Source organism: Pezoporus occidentalis, unplaced genomic scaffold, assembly GCF_034315485.1.
Source record: "Pezoporus occidentalis ecotype Australia unplaced genomic scaffold, CSIRO_AGI_Poc_V1 ctg219, whole genome shotgun sequence".
NCBI lineage: Eukaryota > Metazoa > Chordata > Aves > Psittaciformes > Psittacidae > Pezoporus > Pezoporus occidentalis.
In genome coordinates this window covers 127488-151340 of record NW_026914062.1, presented here as the reverse complement: position 1 = coordinate 151340, position 23853 = coordinate 127488, and the positions used below count along the sequence as shown (strand labels likewise).

The following is a 23853-nucleotide window of genomic DNA, read 5'->3' as shown; positions in this document are numbered from 1 at the left end:
TTCCCTGTCTCACTGCCTTCAGGACTGCAGCAAAATGTTAGCTACATGAAAAGCCATGCACTTAGTCATTCCCCCTCAGCCTAGCAACACACAGAAGTAGCATTAGTCACATCTACATTTCAGTGGCTGTTTGACAAAGGTAACTAGCTGACTTCCAGATCTTCCAGGTTATTTCCACATGTGCAAGAGAAATTGATGGCAGAGTCTGTTTGCAGCAAAGAAATCTGTTTACAAAGTGTTCACACTGTATCCCAGCCCCTTGAGCACAGCAGAGCATCTCTGCACAGAGTCTCAGACTGGATGCCTCTGCTCAAAGCCCATTTTAGCTCTCCCCTGCCTGCCTGGCTTACTGTAATACATTTTTGATGTCTTTATTTGCTCCCAAGGAAATTTGCAGCTTCCCTCTTCCACTCATAGACATACATAACCCACCTTGGTTAGCAGTAAGTTAGTACTGGACAGCACAGGGTTAGGGAAACCATACCCATTTCGAGCTCCTCATCATCTGTCCTTTCCTTCTGGCCTTCCTCATCAGCTATCTGATGCTCTTCCCCTCTCTTCTGCTCGGGTGCCTGTGAGCTGCCTTTCTGCATCTCTTGCCTAGGCTTGGGCTCAAAATGAAGGCTCTTGGGGTAACTGTGAGCTTGCTGTTCATCCATCTGGGCATTCACTTTGTTAACAATGTCTTTCCAGCTGCAACAAGGGCAGGAAACAAAACAATCCTTCTGCTTCAGTATATCAAGAGCTATTTCATAATGCTGCTATTTCACTATGGCAGAGGAAAAAAACAACTCCATCATCAGCAGAAGTTTGTCTTAATTTAACTTTCTGGCAGAACTAGCAGATTGCATTAGTTACTGTGATAACTGCCTGAAACTGGGTATTTAACATGCCAGAAGTACAAAGTTACGCTTTATAAACACGATTTATTGTAGAACTGCTTTAATATTACTCATATGATACAATAACACATCCCCATAGCAATAAGCTCCAGTTCCAAATAGATACTTACTCATGCCTCACACATACCCCAATACAGAAATGATGTCTTTGAAAACATACCAAACCCAAAAGTCCTCTTTATTGTTCCAACTTCATTTAAAATGAAGGTGCTAAAGGAAAACTGTAGAAGTGAGGCCTGCAAGGAGGAAAACCCTTTCCACATAACCAGGAAAGCTGCAGTACAGAGCTGACAGTTTCCGTTGTCTGCTGATGTTTGTTTCAGAGCTACAATGTCCTCACAAAGCTTCACGACTGGGATGTGTATACTTAAAGCAGCAGATGTTTATAAAAGTCTTCCACAGCATCTGTGCCCTGTAGAAACCCAAACAGTGACAACAGAACCAGCTGAAAACATCTGCATATTGCTTTGGTTTACATGGGAAAAATGCTTCACTGCTTCATTCAGAGGGAAGCCACGTTCCAGTGTGATTTCCTGCTTCTCCTACCACCACTGCTCAACTGCTTTGATCCATCTACTGACCTGAAAAATCAATTATTCACACACAGCTCTATCTGAGAGAGTTCAGGCAACCCCTTTCAGGCAGCCACAGTCAGGAACTGCTTCCTCTGTAATGCTTCCACCTCCCATTCTCCTGCTGTCCACATCAATATCTATGCCTGCTTCCTTCGTAGCAGGAGTGCCTCAGAGGGACAAGCACTTGATACCAAGATACTTGCCAAATGCAGCACATCTTTCATTAATGCCTCTCTGCCTGCAGCAATGGCACAGCTCACACAGATAGCCAGAGGCTCAGCAGCAGAGGGCTCTGCAGCTTAGCACCATTCCACTGCAAGGAAATGGATTGGAGGTCAGAGAACAAATACTATTGAATGAAGCCCTGAAAAGCCCCGAACGCTGTCTCACAAGGAATGTTTTCCTCCCAAATATCCTTACTCAAGGACACCTTTAGAAACAAAGGATCAAGGAAGGGATGAAATCACGGTAATGGGGACTCTCAAAAGTGACTGAAACAACTTCTAACCTGAGTAAGTTACCACCAGTTCCAAGCAGGATTACTGCTTGGCTTAGCCTGAGCCAGATGGCATTTAGAAGTCTACTTAAGACACCTGAGTTTTGAAGTGCTGAGAAAGAACAAGTGGCCTTTGCTTTAGCAGCTTTTCAAAGCCAGCATACTACCACCACCACACCAAACCTTCAGTGAGAAAAAGCATAACCTTCAGTCCAGTTTTCCCCATTACAAACCCATCAAAATGCAAACCGGCCATCAAGAGCTCGTCTGGAATCTGCTGGTCTCAGCCACCCAATGCAGCAGTTCTTGGCATTGGATGCATGGCCTCTTTTGTACTCTGCTGCGGTTTGCTGTTGCTCTTGGCGCTGACACCTTCTGGAGAAGGTTGGTTTATGCACTCCTTATCACCAAGCTCATGCAGTGTTAAGTAACAGCCTCCAGCTGCTCAGTGTGATAGATGCAGGCACAGAAAAGCACATCAAACATACCATGATCTCTGTCCTTGCCAAACAAACCCAATACTTGCATTTTCTGTTTCACAGAGGAGACACAGCATCGTCTCTAGGCTCTACACGGCTGAGGAGAGGCCATTCTGCCATCACAGTTTCAACCCTCACCTTCAGCTACACCCACACAAGTCTCTCCCTATAAAAAGGCAGAGTATTCTCTGTGCTGTTACTCCTTGTGTCCATGCAAATTCCTTTGAAGGAATATGCAAAGCACAATCTCTGACCTGGGAACATTTCAGGTTAAGTGAACAAACAAAAGTGACACAGAAGAATGGGAAGGATCAGGCTGAATTTAGAAGTAAATCCAGAAGCCTCCTCTATTGATAAAACAGAAATGAAATCTGATTTGCTCTGGTGAACTGGACAGATATGACCTGGACACACACAGAGAATAAGCAAGTTAAATAAGGAAGCACTATTTTCAGAGCCAGGTTTTGGAGCATGGCCAGGCTTTGATGAATTGCAGCCTGAGAAAGACATGTTCTTCCTTTTGCAAAACAGCTTCTGCTGCGCCTGTACAGCATCCCCAGCAGCAGGATCCTGGTCCCTGACTAGACTCCCAAGTACTACGGCAATACAAGTATCGTACTGTAGGAATGATCCACTCTGTTACCTGCGTGGAATGGCTCATGCTGTTCTCTGAACCTCTGCCCTTTGTAAGGGACTCACCTCCACAGAGCTCCCTCTGTCCTTGCACTACAAACAGGTCTGGAGAACACACTGTGCTGAGGATGCCGATAGGAGCAACAATCCCAGAGAATTTTAATGCCAAGGCTTCAGCTAAGCTCAGAAGATGGTACCAGTTCCAAGTCTTTTCTTATTGTAAACCCTGATCCTTGTATTGATATGATTGAACTGGTTTGTTTGACCTGTCTGGATGAAGCTGAAGTTTATATTAACTACATCACCTCAAATGCAGGTATGCAGGAACACAGACAGGATGAAAGCCTGGGCTGTCTGATGGATTCTGCTGTGTCCTCTATTGCTGTAACCTCTTCTACCCCATTCTGGATAAAACCCAATAGTTTCAGGACAAGAGGTCTCAGACCTGTGTGACTTTTCATGTGCCCTGTGAAGGAGATCCCTAGCATCCCTCAGGAGTGCACTGGCAACAGGAAGCCAAGCTCCATTCCCTGGGAGGAAAGGAAACAAAGGAGAGAGAATACAGAGTTTGGGATGTCTTTGCCCTCGAAGCAAAGAAAACATCCTAGTACCTGAATTGGGGCTGGCTGCCAGCTGCCTGTAGACTACCAAATAACCTTGGAGATGAGAGGCTCTCAGATCTTCAAGGTCTGGTTGTTCCTGCAGAGCTTGGCACATTACAGATTAATTAGTGGCAAAAATGGATCGCAGCTCTAATGTACAACTTATGCCTCTCATTCATAGAAACGGAGGGAATTTTTAGCCACCCTTGCTGCTGCATATGGTGCAGAGTATCTCCAGCTTGCTAAACAAAACAGGGTATTTCAGTCACCATCTATGAAAGGGAGGAAATTTCTTCCAGTGAGTTCAGCCTCCCATCCCACTCTCTCCTTTAGCTAGCAGGAAATGCACGGTGACCTGATCTCACTCGGCAGGAACTCCTCTTTCTCTCTCCTCCCCACACAAACACTTCACTGAACAGTTCAAATACAAAGGCAGCCAATAGAGCATGCACCATCAACATAAGAGCCTTTTATTTTCCAGCACAGCACCCACAGCAGACTGTGCACTCCATCACACAACATTGCCTGCAACATGACTAGTGCTCTGCTTCAGCTGAGATCAAGACCTGGCAGCAACAGTCGGTTACAAGCATTAGATGGCAGTGGAACCAGTAACAAACACTTTCTTCAACCACCTTTCAAGTAGAAACCACAATAAGCACAAGAAGTCGGGGATGAGCCTGTATGGTACCTCTCAGCCTCAATACTGCAAGCAGAAGGGAGTTTTACTTCACCAACCTTTGCATCTGGACCTGTTTGCTCCCTGGAGAGTGGTGGTTGTCTGGTGCCTGAGGTTTTTCTGCTGCAGAGGGCTGTTTCAGGTCAGAGGGTGCCAATCCAGGAGCCTGGCTTTCCTCATTGCTTTGAACATGAATGCGCATCACCATCTTTAGATCCTGCAGAGAAGACACATGCTTGGGGTACACACAAGCTCCTAGTGTGATACCTGAGCATCTCCCTTGCATTCAGGCAGGTTTATGGGCCAGGGCAAGCCTTTATCAGAGAACAACAGATTCAGAAGTGCTCCAAAACAAATCTACAGTGCTACCCAGCTGGCCTGCAGTAAGAGAAGTCTTTCTCCTTCCACACAGCCAAGAGGAAAACTTGGAATTTATCTGACCCAAGCGTTTCTTGGGTAGGCGAATCTCCAAGAGGAGGAACAACAAAACCGCCTCTAAAAAACATCCTGCAGGTTCCCATTGGAAAGTTACTGTAATGCCAGTGGAACCACACTGCAATTGTCTGGTTTTTAGATACCTGCTTTCCATAAGCTGCCTCTCTATCACCCCAGGAGTCAGGGGAGCTGCTTTTATGATTCACTCTTTGCAGGTCCAGCAGGATCCAGAACAAGAACCCGTTCATCTGAGCCCAGCCACTAAACCACAAACCCTTAAGAGTGCACAGGAGTCCGAGGCCTGAGGCCAGGACAGTTTCCACATCAGGGAAGTGGAATGCACACATGCAGGTCATTACAAATACCAGAGCTTCGAGCCTCAGAAGCAAGTGCTACAAAACAAGGGCGCAGGACTTACAGGGTTCCCATTTGGCAGACTGTTCATGGTGCGGGTGAAGCGGACCACGTGCCCGTCCCCGCGTCTCGCCGGCCAGGCTGGCAGAGCATCCGGCAGCGAGTTGGCATCTTGCCTTGGGGCTGGATGTGGATGGGTAAAGAGCACGTTGGCTTGTGGCCTTGGGCCATCATTACGGTACGAGTTCTGGCCCTGCAGCAAAGGGCCACCTGCCTGCTTCTGAACCCCGGAGACTTGTGAGGCCAGCGGGTTCCCAAAGGGGCGGCTCTCCTGGTTGACTGGAAAAGCCTGCAAGGAAGAAAGGATGAGAACAAGCTCTGAAGGAACAAGCTCGGTTCCCTCCTGTTCAACCCCCTGCAGAACTCTTCTCCCTGGGGTTTCCTGGGAATACCACACCTTCTGCCTCACAAGCTGCAACTGGCTGTTGGCTGGCACCATGGGCTGCTCCTTCAGCACCTGAAACTGCTGCTGCCCCTTCCCAGCACCTCCTCCTTTGAAACTTGGCATCTTCTGTAGAGCTTCCTTGAGCTGCCTGAACTCTTCCATCTGGGCCTGAGGGGATGAGAAGTGTACAGAGAAACCTCACACAATAACAGGGTTAAACCACTCCTTGCTGAGAAGAGCCACTTTTTTATAGCCAGTTGTTCAGCATGGATACACTGCTAAAGAAGATAGAATTTCATGTATATGAAAGGCTGGAGATAACACCATTAATGTTTAGTCTTTAGCTTTCCCTCCAGATTCCAGTCTTGCATCTTATTTTATTGCATACCCAGGAAGTGCTGGCCCACGACATCCATTCTTTGCCCAATGCATTTAGTGCTTAAGTCATTGACACAACTCCAGCCTCTGCACAAGAGCTGTATCCTAGGTCCTGTTAGGTTTGGCTCCCTCTCCTCCTGTGCTCACACACGTGTACCTCCAGGTCAGCCTTTCTCTTTCCCTTCCTGCGGAGGCATTTCCCCATGGATGTGCTCAGCTCAGCAGGGCTGACAACAATTGGCACAATCCTCCTTGACAATTCAATTCACTTTGCAAGACAAATAAGAACTGATTCTCTGGGACTCTTCAGCAAATGCAACACTTCTCTCTCTGCTGCAGCTTATTTCTTCCATCTCCAACCCCCAAAAGTAGGGCTTGAGAAAGCTACTCAGGAAGAGCTCCTCACTCCCACCCCAGCTATTTATAGGGAAGTGCCGGGGAAAGCTTTTCATATGCTTGCCAAAGGTACCTGGAAAGGGACCAAACTAGGGTCTGGGCAGAGTAGGAAAGCTTCCAAGCAGCAAGGAAAGTGCAGCAGGAAATGAATTCCTGAGCAGGCTCTGGTGATTTGTGATCTTCCCCCTGAAATTTGACCTTAACGTGAAGAAAACAAACCAAACCCCAACAAAACCGCTCAGCAAAGCTAACATAAAAGGAATGAGGAAAGGAAAAGGAAGCCAAGTTCATGGCATGTAGCCCTAGCTAGTGGGAGACTGCTTCCAGTCAGAACAAGCCAGATGGAAGCAGAGCTTGTACCCATCAAAAGCCTGTTAAGGTGGTCAGCCCAGAGGGAAAGCAGCTATAAACCAGCCTTAGTGCACAGACTCCCACACGCCGTTTGCACCCCGTCACAGCAAGCTGTGCGTGTCTCACTTGATGCCTCCGTGCCTCATTTTACCTGGCAGAGCAACTGATGTGACAGCTACTGCAGGCTGGGCTTGGGGAACGTGTTAGAACCCTTGGAATGGGAACGTGTTGTCTAGAATGCAAATTACTCCTCTAAACTTCCACCTGCCAGCAGGAAGCAAGACAGGATACAGTGCAAATTGCCACGGCAAAGAGAAGCCTGAGCCTTTGTAGGTGTCTGCTCCTCCACATGGCACCTCACCCCGCTGATGGCAACCACGGCTGCGTTCATCTTTGTGATAGGAATCACTGATTACACGCTACAAAGGGATGATCAGAAACGCAAACAGAACCCTTTAACACTAGGCTCTTTGTCCAAAGATCCAAGGAATTTTCTGAAATCATTGGGATCAACCACTGCCTCTTCTGTAGGAGCCAGAAATAGCAGGCAGACAGATGGCTGGAGCACAACTTCATTACACGACTGTCTGGTACACCCAGAGCAGGCAACTGAGCCCTCTCCCTCACCCAGGGCAAATCCTTTTACTCATTCTTTGGCAAGCAATGACAGGGAGCTGCTTCTTACAAACCACTTTTCCCATTGGACTCAACACTGAAGGGCCTGAAAGTTAAGACTGGCAGCACAAAAGCTGCCACCACATTTTCCAGCCTCAAGTGCTTGACTTTTTAGCCTCAACCACCTCTGCCCAAGGGGTTGTGATGCTGTTCCGAGTGTGCACTAGTCTGCCCAGCTGAACTGCTGATTGCTTTCTCTAACACGGCACAGGCAAACAGCATTTTAAGGGTACTCTGCTGAAGTGGAATTCAGGAGGTGAGAATGAATGTACGCTTGCCAGGGGCACCGGGGAAGCTTGTCATCTCATGCTGCTTCAATTCCCGGCTTGGGCTCGCTGGACTGACCCCTACAGAGACTAGAAGTCTTTGTTTAGCTTCCAACAAGTACACTGCAGGCAGCATCACTGCAGAGGATCCGAGCAGCCGTGTGGAGGAGCAGGGTAAAAGAGCAGTTCAGTGCTAAGGCATTAAGGCAGGCAAGTCACATACACTGATGGTGCACCCGAGACCCCTCAAACCACATGTGACATGAGCCAGAGAGCTGTCAGAGCCACTTAAATCCCTCCTATTTTGCAGGGCAGATCCAGTCAGAACTCAAGAACAATCTTGGAGTCAAAGCCCACTGCGCCCTCCACCTCTAGTTCAAGTTCAGCATCCAGTTCAGGGGAATAATCGGCTGTCGACAGCATCTAACCAAAACCAGCTCCTTGCTTCTGGGCTTATCCTATAATCCCAGGGAGTGCTTGACAGAAGGCTGTTAATTAACAACAGAAAAGGCTAATTCAGACTGCAAAGTGACTTGTAAAGTGTATTTACAAAGCTGCTTGTGTCTTGGCTCAGCTCAAGAGCCTCAGGCACTGTAAAGACATTAAATCCTCCTACCTCTGCCAGCATAACCCCCTTTCTCCCTTTCCCAAATCTCCCAGCTTCAGGTGGATGAGCAGAATTCATTGAGGTTGGGACGTGCAGTGTGCTGAAGAGGCTCAAATCACGAGCACAGCACCGTATGAACAAAAGGTTTGTCTTTCCCCCTTGCAGGAAAGTGCTTTTCTGCCTCTCTAGCTTTAAGCCACCACCACTTGTATTGCTCCAACACTTACTAACTGAACACCTGCTTCTTTATTTAGCTCCTTCCCATTTCCAGATTCCTTATAGATCTCCCTCTCTACTAAGGCTTCACATGGAGTTGTAGAAAGGAACCTTGTTGCCAGGGTTGTTGAGTGTCTGTAGTCTCAGCAAGCACCTCTGCATTGCTAATCCTCTCTGCAATTAGTTATGGGCAAAACCAGGGGCAGTTCATCATCATTCAGGGTATTTGAGTTGTGTGTGAGTGGAGGAGGCATTCAAGGGTTGGGAATGTGCTGGTTCACACTCACTTGAACCAGTGGCTTGTGTAGCATATCCATATTTTCAGCTACTGGGATAGATTCCAGGCTGGAGAGCTTGTACAGAATGCATCTTACAACCAGCACCATTTTAGGCAACGGACCACACTGGGATACAGTTGATAACTAGATTTATTACTTAGAGAATACTTGATGGTGCATCCAGACCCCAGTGAAAGATTGTCCCATGTGGCCACAAACAGCCCCTTGCTGGTTACCTGGGCATTAAGGAGCTGCGAGTGAACTTCCTGGTGGGCCTTCCGAAGCAGCTTGCTCTCTTCTCTGAGTTTAAACACTGTATCTGCAAGAGAAGAAGATATTTGCTTAAGAAAGCTATTTTTTCAAGTGTCCCTCATAATTAATTCCTCTTGATCCTGACAGATCTCTCCAAGCCCAGGGATTACAGTGAAGCACTAGCTAGGGATTAGGCAAACACACTGACAAACCTGAATCCTCCTTCCTGTCAGCACTCAGGAGTCCTGCCCATCCAAGGAACTTCCTTCTCTCCAGAGTGTCTCTCCTATCTCCATCAGGTCAGGCTCTGGCTGTGCTTGCTGTCAAGTTTGTTTCTTCATTTCCCTTACCCATTGCAGCTGAATACCAGGAGAGCAACAGTCACTGCCCCTACCTGTTGTAAGGGAAGGCTGAGAAGCAACTAGAGGAGAGGTCTGTCCTGTCTCCTGAGCCCACAGCAGATCCAAGGAGGTTCCCCCGTACTGCACAGAGAAGCTGCCTCTTGAAAGGATGGCACAAAGACCCCCAACACACAAAGCAATCGCAGGAGAGCTTGGTCCTCAGGCACATGTATTCCCTATGCTGTTAAGTAACAAGCCTGTGCCTTGCAGCTCCCAGGCTGGGCTCCTTTCAAGCTCTTTGCACACTAAGTACTCCAGTGACAAGACACACAATGCACTTACATTTCACTGCCTGGAACATAATTGTGTATCCTCCAATAAAGACTGTCAAAGAATATCAGCCTTATTTGGGATGCTGAAGCTCTCTCATAATATCAGCATTGCTGCATGCACTGGGATTTCTGTGCAAACATAGCTGCATCTGCCACTACGGACAGGGATGGGAATGTTTCCCTGTAAAAAGGATGGTGACTTTGCCATAGGCTGAATTCCATGCAAGATTCCAGCTCTAGATTATAGATATTTCTGATTACAGTGGTACATCTTTTTATATACTATTCATCCCTGAGACAGGACGTTCTGCCGTTGAGGCTGGGTGCCTGGGAAGATGGACAGCGAATGTCAATATCTCAGCCTTAAGCCGACCTTCCCGACCAGCTTCCCTCTAGGAATCCCTTTTCTGATCCTTATTCTCCTTCCTCTGCATAATTTCTTTTCCTTCTTCACTGAGGGTTGCGTATTGCAAGAAAGAGACAATGAAATATTTAGGTTTCATTTGCTTGTGTTCAGCTTCTCCCTTCCAACCCAGGAGTGCTCAGAGAAAACACCCAAACAAAACAGGAGCAGATTTCCATCTCCCAGACCTAATATAAGTAAGAACAGATGTGAACCTTAACCCCCCCCCCCCCCCAATCTAATTAAAGAGCAGACTAAATAGAAACTGCTCTTTGGGAATTACAGGGATCAGCATTCTCTGCAATATTTGCAATAGTAAATGCATTTTATAGAGCTACACCATTAACTACAAAAAGTATGTTTAATTTGCTTCAATGTTAGCATTTACAGAATTCTAGTAGTGTAGAAATTGGTTTTTATTGTCAAAAATGTACAGAGAAGTGGGAAATGTATATTGAACCAGATGGGACACCTAAATGTCACAATGCTTTATCTGTGCCACATCTGTGCCCATGTCTGCCTAGTTACACTCACCCACCAGAGAAAGGATAGGGTAAGGCAGCATTATCCGATGGATGAACCTTTGCTTCTTCTCCAGCCTACTGTGGAACCACAGGCATGCACCTCTACCTTAGCCTCATGCCTTTTACTTTGGGATTATCTTATCCTGAGTGTCACCTCCTTGGGACATGGACTGTTTCACAGGCTGAATACCATCAACATCTGGCACAATGATTTGTTCTCTTACCTGGTCCTGCACAAATTCCACACAAGATAAGTAGCATGGATGTGTACTATGAGTAAGCAGACAGCAAAGGTCAATTAGGCTGGTGCTGACAGAAGCCAGGGATGCCCCATGCAGTGTAACAGCACAGGCAGCTCTGAACCCCAGAGAACTCCAACTGGGGTACAGAAGGGCTAAGGCACTGCACACTCATGGTCCTACAGTGTTCCTGCACTCTTTTGGGGGCCTGTAGAGGAAACACTGTCCTCTCCTGAACCCAGTTCGTCGGTGTTTTCTCAGCTCTCCATCACACTCACCCTGCAAGTTCGCAACTTCGCTGTCCTTCTCCTGCTGCAGCTGGGCGTATTTCTGGCTATGAGTCTCCAGTGTCTTGCGATGTTCCAGTTTCAAGCTGTTGTGCTGCAGCTGCAGGTCAAGCAGCTGCTTCTTGACATCTTCGTGCTGGTTCTGAGTACGAGAAGAGGGGACAAAGTCAGTACAAGGTGAAGAAGAGCGATTTAGCTATTGCCAAGTGCTACTCGAGTGCCTGTTTAAGTTGCTTGGGGAGGCAGAAGAGGTGGTTGCTCCTCCAATAAGGTAGCCAGAAACCCCCGATACAGCGAGATATTCTTTGTGTTCAGTGGTTCAGGAGGGATGTGAAATGCCAGTTAAACTCTGCTGCGTGAAGCAGTTTGGGAGGTGTTCCTGAAAGCTACTAAACGGGAAGCAGAATGTGGTGGCAAGTCCACTCCTGCCTGAAAAAGAGATGGAGATTCTGGGGCACAGCCAAGAACTACTCCTACTCCTTCCCAGCTTCCCTGCACACCCTGCTCTGTGAGAGCAACACAGGCTGTGTTAGCTGATCCAGCACAAAGCCAAGGTCCTTTCCAGACTCCCAGACGTGCTGAAGGACAAGACTGCTTGCAAGGAGAGTTTCCCTGGTGCATGAAGCATCACTCTGCACATCTCTTTACAGGAGTAGTTCACCTTTAAGTAGGGCTAAGGTCCAATTCCCATTGCCTTTGGACACCCAACCCCTCTGGTTGTTCTCCCTGTTTGGCTCGCTTCCTGCTCGCCTGGCTGTTCTCCCACCCACCACTCCAAGCTGCTAGAACAGGAGGGAGGAACCTTTTGCAAGGATATCACATCCTCTCACATAATGAGACCAGAGAGAGCTCGCATCCCACCCAGTAACGTGGGGCTCACAGGCATAAAAAGCCAGGATAGCAAGACTCTCACAAGACCACAGACTATGTCAAGCAGGCTAAGAATTCATCAGGGCTGAAGGGCTGTTCTCTTCTCCCTTCCTCTCTTGCAGAGCCCTAGAACAAAACACACTGAGACATCCTTTTGCTCAGACCCACTGAACCAGAATTCACCTCCCTTTTTGTTCCCATGGTAACCCTGAGAGTCCTTCCACATTCAGTTTGTCAACACCAATCATGTATGCAGATGGACAGGCTGCAGGTGAACCCTGGCCCTTCCACACAACAGCTCCTCAGGACTCAATGCAATTTCCAGCAGCATTCCTGTAAAAACCACCTCCTCTTCTTTCCTAGAAGCCCCAAACCTCTAAGTGCTATCAGTGATTGCATTTATCCCCAGTAAAACAAAGCATCTGTGGCCCAGGCATTCTCCCCTGAAGCAATTATCCTCCACTAAAAGAAGAGAACTAACTGTACTCCAAAAATACATGCAATGCAGAGGAAAAAGCTATTGGTATGGAGGGGTCCCAGAGACAGAACAAAGGAGTGAGACGAGGATGTCAGGTTAATCACATCACCAGATCAGGAGGGAAAAGAGAGAATAAAAGATTCCTGCTTCGGCTTTCAGAGACGTTCGGTACTTGCTGTTCTCATCAGAGCCTCTGGCAGAGAGCTCTGCAGAGGAACCACATCCCTCAAATCATTCTGATACTGAACACCTCAGAAGCCACCAGCGTTAGCAAGTGGGAACTGATTTCTTAAAAGAAACCAAGCAATCGAAGGCATTTTTAGTCCTCATCAGCTCAGGTCAATTAATTTCTAGCCCATATTCTGCCTGGCAGGGGATGTGCATAATGCCTGTCCCCAGACTGCTCACAGCCGGGAAGAAGGGAGGGAATACTCATCCTTTGCTAGCAGCAGGAAGCTGAAGTGCCTCGACCAAGGTCACACAAAGCTCCGGAGGCCCAGGCAGCTCATTAAGCACACAGAACATCCTCACTCTCTGCTGGTTTCTAAGGATGGATGTGACCAATGGATGCAAGATTTCGGAGGACTCTAAAGGTGCTGGGTTTTGTCTGGAACATGCTCTGTGTTGGGTTTATTTCAGAGAAGCATCTCATTCAGGATGCCACCTCATCTTCCAGACATCAGGAGTCCTTCAGCTGAGCTGTATGAATTCAGGCCAGCTTGTCCTCTCATCCCACCTCCCCTTTGCTGTTCAGACAACATGTAGTGCCCAAGATGCATGAGCTATGCAGCTCTATCTCTGGGGCAATGGGCAGGTAAAGAGAAAGATATTAAGAGTACCTCAAAACCATGTATTGCTGCCACGATTTAGAAGCAGCTTTGTAGATAGCACAGATGTTCATCAGACATAGATGACTTCAGAACAGACCAGAGTGAGAGCAGTGGCCAGAAACACCAAAGCCAGTTATGCTGATGTGGCTTCATGGATGTCTTTGGTCATATTTGGGACTTGCAGCGTAATAGAATCGGATGCTTCTGTTCAGCATAAGTCTGCTTCCTAGGTGATGACACTGCCGGCAGCAATCTTCTTCCTGAGGAAGCTAGCACCAGTGGGAAGTGTTTTTCGCCTGTGTTCCAGTACCAAAGTGTTACTCAGGCTCAGAACTAGCTGGAAGTTGGGCTGAATACTGCTTTTTTTGGGGGGTTGGGGGGGGGGGCTTGGGGAGGAGGCTGAAATCTCCCTCACTGCAGTGCCAAGGGCTGGCCTGCCTTTCAGCAGCTGTAAATACAGCTAAAAAAACAGATTTCTCCCCCCCCAAAAATAAGAGGAAGCAAGAGAAAGGGAGCCAGGACAAACGGCTCCCACTGTCCCCTTGAGACAAGCAAGCCAGAGCATTCTGCTCAGACTGCAGTTGCTATGAAGAGGAACATTGCTATTGCAAAGCGTTCCCAGAATCCGCAGTGCTGGATAATACCCAAGAGACAGAACTGTACTTCCCTTTTCCCGACGCTTGAATCCAAAAGCCAGGCAGCTGGAGGTCCAGCTCTGCTCAGGAAATACAACCCAGTGGTGCTAAGGGCTGCTGGAACATAGCCCTCTTTCTCCATCCCAGAATTAAATTACCATTTCACTGCCAATGCTCCAACTGAAACCATCTCACCCCCACCAGCACCAGGCACACTTGCACTGCTCTAACAAAAGCAAACTTTAACATCCAGATATGCTTTAGAACGTCAAGATATAGCATGTGATAAGCTATCAAATGCTATAAGCTGCCTGCCTCTGAGCCTTTTGCAAGGCCTGGAATACACTGTATTAGCCCAGAAGGGCAAGTTACAATGAATAGACCTATTTTCACACAAAGAGACCCAGAAAAGAACATTCTGAACAACAGAACTCCTGTGAGATAAACTGCACAAAGACTTCCATTGAAATGAGGTATAGGTGAAGGCTGTAATCCGACACAAAGCCCAACAGGATAAATAGGAAACTCCCATGAACCTGAATAGCCAGGAAGGAATGTGGATCAGCACCACGGTGTGGTCTCCTCCCTCTGTGCTGGCACTAGCTGCAGGAAACCCTGCGTCTCTCCTAGGCACCTCTGGTCAGCAAAAGCACCGACTCTCCCTCTAGGGAGCATTCCTTAATGCCCAGCAGATGCCACACCAGACTCCTCCCTTACCTTAAGTATCTTGTGCTGGGAACTGAGGGCCCCGTATCTGTTCATTGAGTCTTGCTGGAAAGAAAAAGATCCAACAGTGTCATTAAACCCCAGGAAAACCTAAGACAGGAAACACCCCAGCCCAGCCCCTGCCCAGCCACTGCACCCCCAGCAGCTTCCTGCTGGTCCTTCACACACACACACACACACACTGACTGGGAACAGGGTGGCCAGCAGAACAGGCAGCTGGGCACAGCTGGAAGAGAACCTTTGCACAACAACCCAGCCAATTAACTAACAATGAGCTAATTAACTGCATGCCCTTGATTCACATTCCCAGTAGTTCTCCCCAGTCCTTTATCTAGGACAGGCCCAGTGCTGAAAGAGCTTTGCACAGTAAACTCCCCCCAAAGCAGGCTGAGCAATCCCTGCAGCAGCTGAGGAGGAGGAGGCAGCCAGCACCAGAGCTGAGGCTTTCACCCACACACACCCACACACACACAACCTGCACCACTCAACCAAAAACCATCACTGAGCACTTGGCTAAGCCTCAAGGAAGCTCCTGCAACCAGGTACAGCTGAACTGAGCTCAAGTGACACAAACCAGCAGCGGGAGGGATTTGCACATATCCACAGATGGGTCTGTCCCAATCTAATGGATGTGCTTATGTCTTGCTAACGGTCACGTTCATCCCCTTTGTGCCCAGGGTACCACTCTTCACCGTAGCATCTCAACACAGGAGGTGTGAAAGCCACCAGCACTCACAGGGCAAGTTCCCACAGCAGCAGTGGCACCCACCTCAGAGGGAACAGGCTGCAGCTCTCCCTGTTACAGGCAGTTTCACAACCATCTGCTGGGATCTGTGGTTGAGTAGCTTAAAGCAACGGGGCTGAAACACTAAGCAGCACCATGGCAGTGCAAACTAACCAGCGTGCAGAGATTTCCACTACAGCCCACAAGGTAACTGACAGGTTAAACACTCACTATGGCATGAAATATTACCAGCACAAACTGCAAGGGGGCTGCCCAGCCATGAGAGCATTCAGATATTCATCCATGAGTTCCTGTTAACAGGATGACATTCACTCACAGATGAGCAGGCTAAAAGAACTCCTCTTCTCCAGCATCTCGTCAACAGATGCACTGAGAAAGGAATATAAGCAGCCTTATAACTTGAAGTGAAGGGGACAGGCTGTCACCCAGGGATGTTTCTTCCTAACCCTCACTGGAAAGGCCTCCTCTTCCTGCAGAATGAGAAGTCCACAGGGTAGTGGAAGTAATTTGACAATCCCTGGAGACAGAAAACAATGGATATGCTTCCCAACACCACCATGGCCTTTTGTCTCCATGCTCCCTGTGGTGTGCCTTGCATTCAAGTTCCCCAGGACTCTTCTGTACCATGGAACAGCAATTCTCTTTCCTGACTGCAGCACAGGACTCCCTGCTACCCCACGAGCTACTCCGCTGTCACGCAGGGGAGAGCAGGCAGAACAGCTCTAGCACAACACAGCCATGCCCCGAGATGAAGTAAATCCTCACACACCAACAGCCTTGCAAAGTGGAGTCAGCCAAAGTTCACCCTGTACCATGCACACTCGCAGTCTCACACATGCCAGACACCCCTGGCCTCGTGATTGTGGTGGTACTAGAAGGATCTTTACCATTCTCACACGCACAGCTCTGAGGAGCAAAGTGAACCTACCTTCTCCTTGTTGAGAGCTTCCTGAGCCTCTAACTTATACACTAAAAAATCTAGAGAGGGAAGAAGAGAAAACAGTTCAATGAGCTGGAATTTAACGGGAGGGAATAAGGAAATCAGCCTCTTGCTGAGCAAAAAGCTGCAGCTCAGAAAATGCTTTGTGTACAACACACACCTCCCCACAGAAGAGCTGGGGCTTGGCTGGCCACCCCTCTGCCACCCATGCAAGAGGCTCACCTTCCTTTGTCTTCTTGTGTTCCCCTCGCTCCTTCTGCAAGGATCGTTCCAGCCGGGATCTGTGCTCATACACAACTAGGGAAGCAGAAAGAGGCAGAGCATGAGAGAAACCCTAAGATTTCTTCCCACATCTTCCCCAAAAGGGGCATAAGTGGACCTCAAATCCTGCCTTGGACTGCCAAGGAGCCTTTCCTGTTTTCATCACTCTGGATGTCCAGGCTTGAGCATGCAGTAGCTCATGTGTAAAATCCACACCAAGAAAGCAACAGTCCTGGCATACATGCAGATACCTGATGTTCTAGACAATGAAAGGGTCAGGTGCATCTTGTGAGCATCTGCGCTTGGGTTTTGCTTTGGAGCCTAAGCTGCAAAGCCCAAAACCTGGCTTTAGTGACCAGTGGCTAAACTCTGTATTTGTGGAACAAATCCACTACCAGGCTTGAGACAGTCAGAGCCTTTCAGGTCATCTGTTCTGCAGAGGAATCATACAACCATAGCATGGTCAGGGACACCTTCCACTAGAGCAGCTTGCTCCAAGCCCCGTCCAACCTGGCCTTGAACGCTGCCAGGGATGCAGCATTCAGGAGAGACATCTTCTCCCCTTCCACAACCCAGCCATTCAGTGGCCCTGAGGCCACTAAGGCAAAGTGAGCCAAGCAGCTCCCTCTCCCATTACACACAAAAGAGCATCTGTACTCCGCACAGGAGCTGGGAAGGGAGAGCAACGAGGCTGCACCACACAGCAGCCACATGACAAATGCAAGTGTCAGAGAAGCTTCCTGATGGATGGTGATGTTAATCCACCCTGATGGCTGAATGCTACCCAAGAGCTTTCCCAGAGTCACTGCACTCAGCTGCAACAGGCTCCTCCATCCCCTCCACAGGCTGCCACCACGCCAGAATGGCACCGGGCAGCAGTTCAGAGGGGAGGAGCAATGGGAGAAACTTGCCTCCAGAGCCAAGATCTTTGGGGTCAGGCTATGCCATGATGCAGTGTCCAGGAAAAGGAACAAAGCAGGATGGTATCTGCATGCATAAAACAAGTGCTAACCCATTCCAGGGGCCCAAAGGACTTGTGTTCTCACAAATGAATCTAGAGAGAGAGCCAGCTCCACTCAGGTTGTATGGGAGCAGCAAAGCCAGTGCAGGTCCTGCACTATCAGGTGGTTTGCTGCCTGAGAGCAGATACTCCAATCTGGAGAAATAAGAGACATAAGACATCCTTATGCGTCCCTAATATTCACAGTGTTGACCATCAGTAGCACCAATGGTAGTTCAAATGCTGCTCTCAATGTATAGTGAGGAAACTACCATATTCTCCAATCCATTACAGCACAAATACTTGTTTTCCATCAGGAAGGACATTTTCCCCTGCTGAGCACACTGAGAAGCAGCAAACCCATCACTGCTGCTGCCCAAGTGTCTGCTTCATAACAGCTTCAGGTTTAGGAACACTCTTCCCATGGGACTACTCAGATGTCACCCTGAGGGCTTCCCCAGCCCAGCAAAGCACCCAAGAGACTGTGGGTCCTTCTTCAGTACATGACAAAAAGCTTTATTGCATGAAATTGTCATCTTCAGAACATCAGCCACTTCCCAAAAGACCTGTGGGCTCTGGGCACTCGTTTCTGCCCCAAGCGCCTCACTTTCTTTCAGGCTGATCTAGCAGAGCACCCAAGGACAAGCCTTTGATGTGATGGGGACCTCACACCAGCAATGAAAAGTCACAGCTGTTGGGATTGTTGGGGATGCCCAGCAATTCCCAGGCTTTACCAAGACCTTCCATGTACTCCAAGCTTCAACTCTGCATTTGCCCCAGCAGCCCTGGCCTTGGAGGAATTCCTCCTGCAAGCAGTTCGTGTTGTTTCCCAGTCGCCTGAGTAGACTCTGTTTTCTTCTGGTGTAAGAGCAGGGTTAGAGATTCCCCCTGCAGGAGCAGGTTGTCCACCCCTCCAGGTCCCACAACAGCCGGGGCAGGCACCAGCCTCACAGTTGTGCTGTCACCCAGACCAAAGTGCACAGTGGGCCAAGTTCAACAGCTACAGCCTCACTCAAACGAGCCAAGCACTCCCAGCAGGGACTGGGCAAGGGAATAACTGTTTCGTGCAGAAATATCTGCTGAGATGACCCCAAGCCACAAGGTCTCACACAGTAAATGGGAAACTAAAGCATAGGAAAGCACAAGCCTATTGCTGTAGATGCTAACACACCCATAACCACAAATCCTAATGCAAGCATCACAACACAGAGGAGTCTTCAGGAACAGTTCCATCCCATAAGCTGTTGCTTGCAAAGTTTAGGACAAAATCTGTCTCCCTGATACTTGTTTTCTTTACTAAGACAAGCTGAAGTTACCTCCAGCACCTAGAAATGCAGTTGTCCTCTCTCCTGCCATTCCTCCAGGTTGACAGGGCCCAGAAAAGGTGGGTTCAGCTTTACACAAAGCAGTCAGTGCTCTCCCTGCTCATGCCTGTGGTGGGATACAGCAACAACTCAGCTGAGGTGACCAGCATGGCCCAGTGTGGCTTCAGAGGACAGGAAGCCAGGAAGTCTTTAACAATTTTCAATTACAGGAGAGAATGGAGGGTGGTCAGGGTCTAAATCCAGGCTGGAATTCAGCCAGAGCTCAGCACTAACGCCCCGTCACCTGCTGCCAAAGGAGCTGAAATGCAGAACTGGGGCTGCTGAAACAATGAAATCCCCTGCAGGGCCTTGCCTTCGGGAAAGAACAGGTCAGGTCTTGCACTGACTTGTTCTCACTCTCTCCCAGAGCACAGGGTGATTGCGTGAAGGGGTTGCCTCATAACCCCCACAGTGCTAAGATGAACTCTCCCTGCCAGGTGCTTGAGAGATCCATAAAGAGAAGACAATTCCAGTCTTGCCACCAGTCTCAGATTTTACTCCCCTGGTCCCCAGTTTACCCCTGCCTGAGTAAGCCATGAGCACGTGCTAGCTCCCTGCTTTCATGGAGCAGGGCAGCAGAGGCATCGGTTGTGTTGCTCTGGTTCTGCTAAAGCTATGTACATAGTTCATTAGACCACTTCTATGCCAACAATACGTGCTGTGGGAAGAGTCCCCACACTGCCCATGCCTTACAGCTCCAAGCAGCTCTCAGCATAAAGAGATCAACACCAACTCCTAGACTGCACCGTGCTCCTTCCCTCTCATAGCCCATCACCCAGAAAAAGGCTTTCTTCTCCTTGTTAGAAGCATCAGATACTCCTGCCAGTCTCCATCCAGTCACATCACAACTATCACCAATGGCATTAGTCACTCAGGCTCAAGAATCATCCACAGCAAGGGACAAGGGGAGCAGAATGAAAGCCTGACTCATCACACCTCCCTCTCCGATCCAGAGAGATGGCAAAGGAAAGGGACAGAATAAAACACACCCGCTGGGGAGGACAGGAGTGCCGCATTCTCAGGCTCAGCCAGCATGCAATGATAACCTCTTGTGAGAAAGAATCACGGAATCAATCCCAGACTGCTTTTAGTTGCAAAGGACCTTAAAGCTCATCCAGTTCCTACCCCGTGCCATGGGCAGGGACACCTTCCACTAGAGCAGGCTGCTCCAAGCCCCATCCAGACAGCAGCCTGATGTTGTGAAGCCCCACCAGGAATGTCAGATGGAAGTGCACTGTAACTGCACCTTCCTTCCCATGTGTTCAAGCAGTGCTGTTGGTTAGTGAACTGACCAAACTAAAACCTCTCTAATTGCACAAATATTGCGCTGGGATACAAGAAGGGTAGGAAATACTTGGTAGGTAGGAAATAGTTGATAGGTGAAAGGAGACACCTGAAGCACTGGTTAAACAGCACTGAATTCCACTTTGGAACAGCACATCCTCCTTCTGTAGAGCTGGAAAGACAGAAATGGGATGCAGAAGACACAACAATAAATCAGGCCACGAGTCAGCAGAGGGGCAGGGATAGAGCGCAGAGCCCCAACTCCCCGCACCAAAGCACCAGCAGCACAAGAGCCATGGCCAAGTGTGCAAGATGCCACTGTGCAGTGAGACTTCCATGAGTGTGGCTCCTGTCTGCCAGTCGCCAGGCGTCTCCCACCAGCCAAAGCCAGCAGGAAGCCTTGCCTTTGTTAAAACTGTTGGACAAGTAAGTGTCTTCTCAAAATAAAGAGGGTAGCTATGGCAACAACTGTATTTAGGAATGGGAGGACTGAGAGAGGGTTAGAAATCCCAGCAACAGGCTACAGCTCTGCCACTCCAATGTATTTGGGTGCAAAACCACAGGAGCCTGTCTCAGTTGTTTGCTTGGGCCTGCAGTTCCCAAAACTGGGGTACCCCAAGGCTACCACTGTCAGCTTATCCTCTGAAGAACCAGCCCCTCTTTCCAAGAGGAGCAAGAGATGCTGACACACCAGAAAGGAATGTGAGCTAACTTCGGCCCTGCTGATCTTCGCATCTCAGAAACACAGGATGCAGGTGGGAATTGCTGTGGCTGGGACTGTGCAACACATTAGGAGCTGTAGCTGTTTGATTGCCGTGTGATAGAGCAACAAGAAGTAGAAACAAGGCATAAGATCATACCAGTGAATCTATACACACACTGCATCGATCCACAAGATTGATTGGCTCTTTTAAAGCATGTTTCCTTGGGAGACAAACCAAACACATACACCACACTCTGCTTTCCCAGTTTACAGATAGAAATACACAGCCCTGAGCACAAGGAAGAGCTCTGCATTTAAGCACAGTGGTCTAAACCCACTTGTTATAAGAACCTCTTGACCTTGACTCACTAGACCCACAGGCAAACATACTTTGTCCACACAAAATCCATCCTGTGGGCACTCCGGAACCTTCAGCATTCCACACCCAACCACTGGCTACCAAAGAGCTGATTCCCTCCAAACCTCTCTACAAGGACCTCAGCAAATCCCTCTGGAGACTCCAAATCTAGTGACAGATGCTGGAAACTTTGGCAGATGCAGTGAGGCTGGGATGATAGACAAAGACAAAGAAGAGTTCAGCAAGGGAGTAACATCCTCAGCCTTCCCTGCTGGGATCTCTCCATGGGCTAAATGCCATTCTCCCACAGTTAAACACGTCTGTAAGGAGGACAAATGAGGGGAGAAAAGGAAGGGGGAATATACACATTATGCTTCCCTTCTGGCAGCTCTTGCCAGAGGAACCAAGTGCTGGTCAACAGGCTCAGAAAAGCCAGTTCCTCTTCCTCCTCCCCTCTTTTTGGGGAGCTGTGTGCCAGCATCTGTCAGCCCCAAACAAGCAGGCAAGACCTTTCTAGTCACAGATCAGTCTCTCTAGAAGCAGGTGGGCTGTTGAGGGTTGTCTCCTTGCAAAGGCAATAGGCAGCATGATGACAAACTTTATGAAAGGATCCCTTGCCTGTGTCTTCCCTTTCCTGACACTCCTGCAGGCCAGAGAGCAGAGCCTGCCCAAGAAGCTTCTCCAAGTCCTGCTGGCATCTGTACTGCTTCACATCTAGAATGTCACAGGACTAGTCCTCACAGCCAAAGAGAAGTACAGGGACAAGAAACAGAATAGATGTGACGCAGCTGAACTCACCAATCCAGCACCCTCTGTTCCCCTTACTGCTGTGAGCAGCAAGTTGGATTCTAGGCTGTTCCAACTGTAGACAGCAAAGGGGGAAAGAAAATACATGCCAGCATCTTTCTGGAGCTTTTTAAAGTCAAAAGCTGAACCACAAAGGCACCCTGCTCATCAGCAGGCTGTGCAGCAGAACTGACAGCGGCTGTGTTGGGAGAGAGGGAAAAGGAGGGAAGTTCAGGCAGCGTGTGGACACAGAGAGCAGGTCAGAACTCACCTTGGAGCTGGGCAGACAGCGCTTCCTGCTGCTGTTTGTATTTCTGGGCCAGGGCTTCAGCGTTCTGCACCTTTTGCTGCAAGTGGCTGTAGATGAAAACTCCCGAGCCCAGGCACGCCACGGTCACCAGGCAAAACCCGGTCTGCAGGAGCCCCTTCTGCCTCCTCGAACACATGCCGGTGCCCATGATGGGCCCCGGGCACAGCGATGCTGTAGCGCTGCCTCTCCGGCGTCGCTAAAGCATCTGCTCGGGTTTGCCCAACAGCCCTTTTCCTCCGCAGATCCCTCGGCAAGGCGCGATCAAAGTCTCCTCTTCGCTCCTTCCCAGCCCTCAGGGAGGCTCAGGCGCTCCAGCAGCGGTTTATTCCTCATCGCCCAGCGGAGGGAAGCGCAGCACAGCGCCGGTACCCGACAGCAGCCGCCGAGGAGCCGGCGGGAGCATCCTTCATCTCCGAACCGCTCCGGGGGAACCGGCCCGGGGCCGCCTGGGCGGAGGGGAGAGAGGAGGAGGAGGAGAAGGAGGAGGAAAACTTTTGCTTCCCATGTGCTGCAGCGCAGGGGGGGCGGGAAGGGGGCACCGCCGCCTTTGGCTCTTCCCACCTCCCTCTCGGCAGCACCGACCGGAAAAAATAACCCATCGGGATAAGGAGCGCTTCGGCCCCCTCCCCGCGGCCTCCCCCCGCCGGCAGCTCCGGGAGGAAGCGGCGGCACCGGGGCCCAGAGACGGGCCAGGAAACCGGCGGCGGCGGCGGCATCCGGCGGGAGCGAGGGGGAGCCCCCGAGGGGACCCGCTACCGGCGGATGGGGAGCAGTGCCCGGGGTACCCAACCCGCAGCGCCCCGGGAAGCGGACGGGGATGCCGGACCCACCGCCCTGCGCTGCCCCCGCCGCACCGGCCCGTGTCCCCGCCGGTAGAGCGGAGCCCCCCCGCCCCAGGCTCTCCCACGTGTTTGTTTTCCCCTCCCTTCTCCAGAGCCGCGGACAAACCCGCTGCTGGCACCTGCTTGCTGCTGGGGACACCTGCGGTAACAAATGGGGACATTAACAAGGACGTCTTCAAGGGACCTTCAGGTTCATCCAGCTCCAACCCCTGCCACGGGCAGGGACCCCTTCCACTAGAGCAGGATGCTCCAAGCCCCTGTGTCCAACCTGGCCTTGAACACTGCCAGGGATGGGGCAGCCACAGCTCCTCTGGGCACCCTGTGCCAGCTCCTCAGCACCCTCATAGTAAAGTATTTCTTCCTAAAATCTAATCTAAACCAGTTTAAAGCTCTTCGTTCTACTTTCCCATCCCTGGCAGTGTTCAAGGCCAGGTTGAGCAAGGCTCTCAGCAACCTGGTCTAGTGGAAGATGTCCCTGCTCATTGTAGGGGCTTGGAGCTGGATGAGCTTCCCTTCCCACCCGAACCATTCTATCATTTTATACTTCATGGGACAGACAAAGCTTTCCGGAGCCCT

At 49.6% G+C, this 23853-nt stretch overlaps 1 protein-coding gene across 2 annotated transcripts in view; it reads right to left on the bottom strand.

Moving 5' to 3' along the window:
* The window catches only part of LOC134164370 (Golgi integral membrane protein 4-like), a 30029-nt gene extending 6996 nt beyond the window's left edge, over positions 1-23033 (bottom strand). Inside the window, exons 1-10 of one of the 2 annotated variants that reach the window (XM_062620017.1) lie at positions 22397-23033; positions 16592-16666; positions 16358-16407; positions 14676-14729; positions 11137-11287; positions 9004-9086; positions 5613-5768; positions 5220-5504; positions 4426-4583; positions 485-693 (exon numbers count right to left, since the gene is read on the bottom strand). In XM_062620017.1, the coding sequence (XP_062476001.1) occupies positions 485-693; positions 4426-4583; positions 5220-5504; positions 5613-5768; positions 9004-9086; positions 11137-11287; positions 14676-14729; positions 16358-16407; positions 16592-16666; positions 22397-22583 (1408 nt within the window). In that variant the 5' untranslated portion in view covers positions 22584-23033. The remainder of the gene's footprint in view (positions 1-484; positions 694-4425; positions 4584-5219; positions 5505-5612; positions 5769-9003; positions 9087-11136; positions 11288-14675; positions 14730-16357; positions 16408-16591; positions 16667-22396) is intronic. The other variant, XM_062620016.1, reaches the window with a different exon arrangement.
* Positions 23034-23853: the final 820 nt, after the last annotated feature.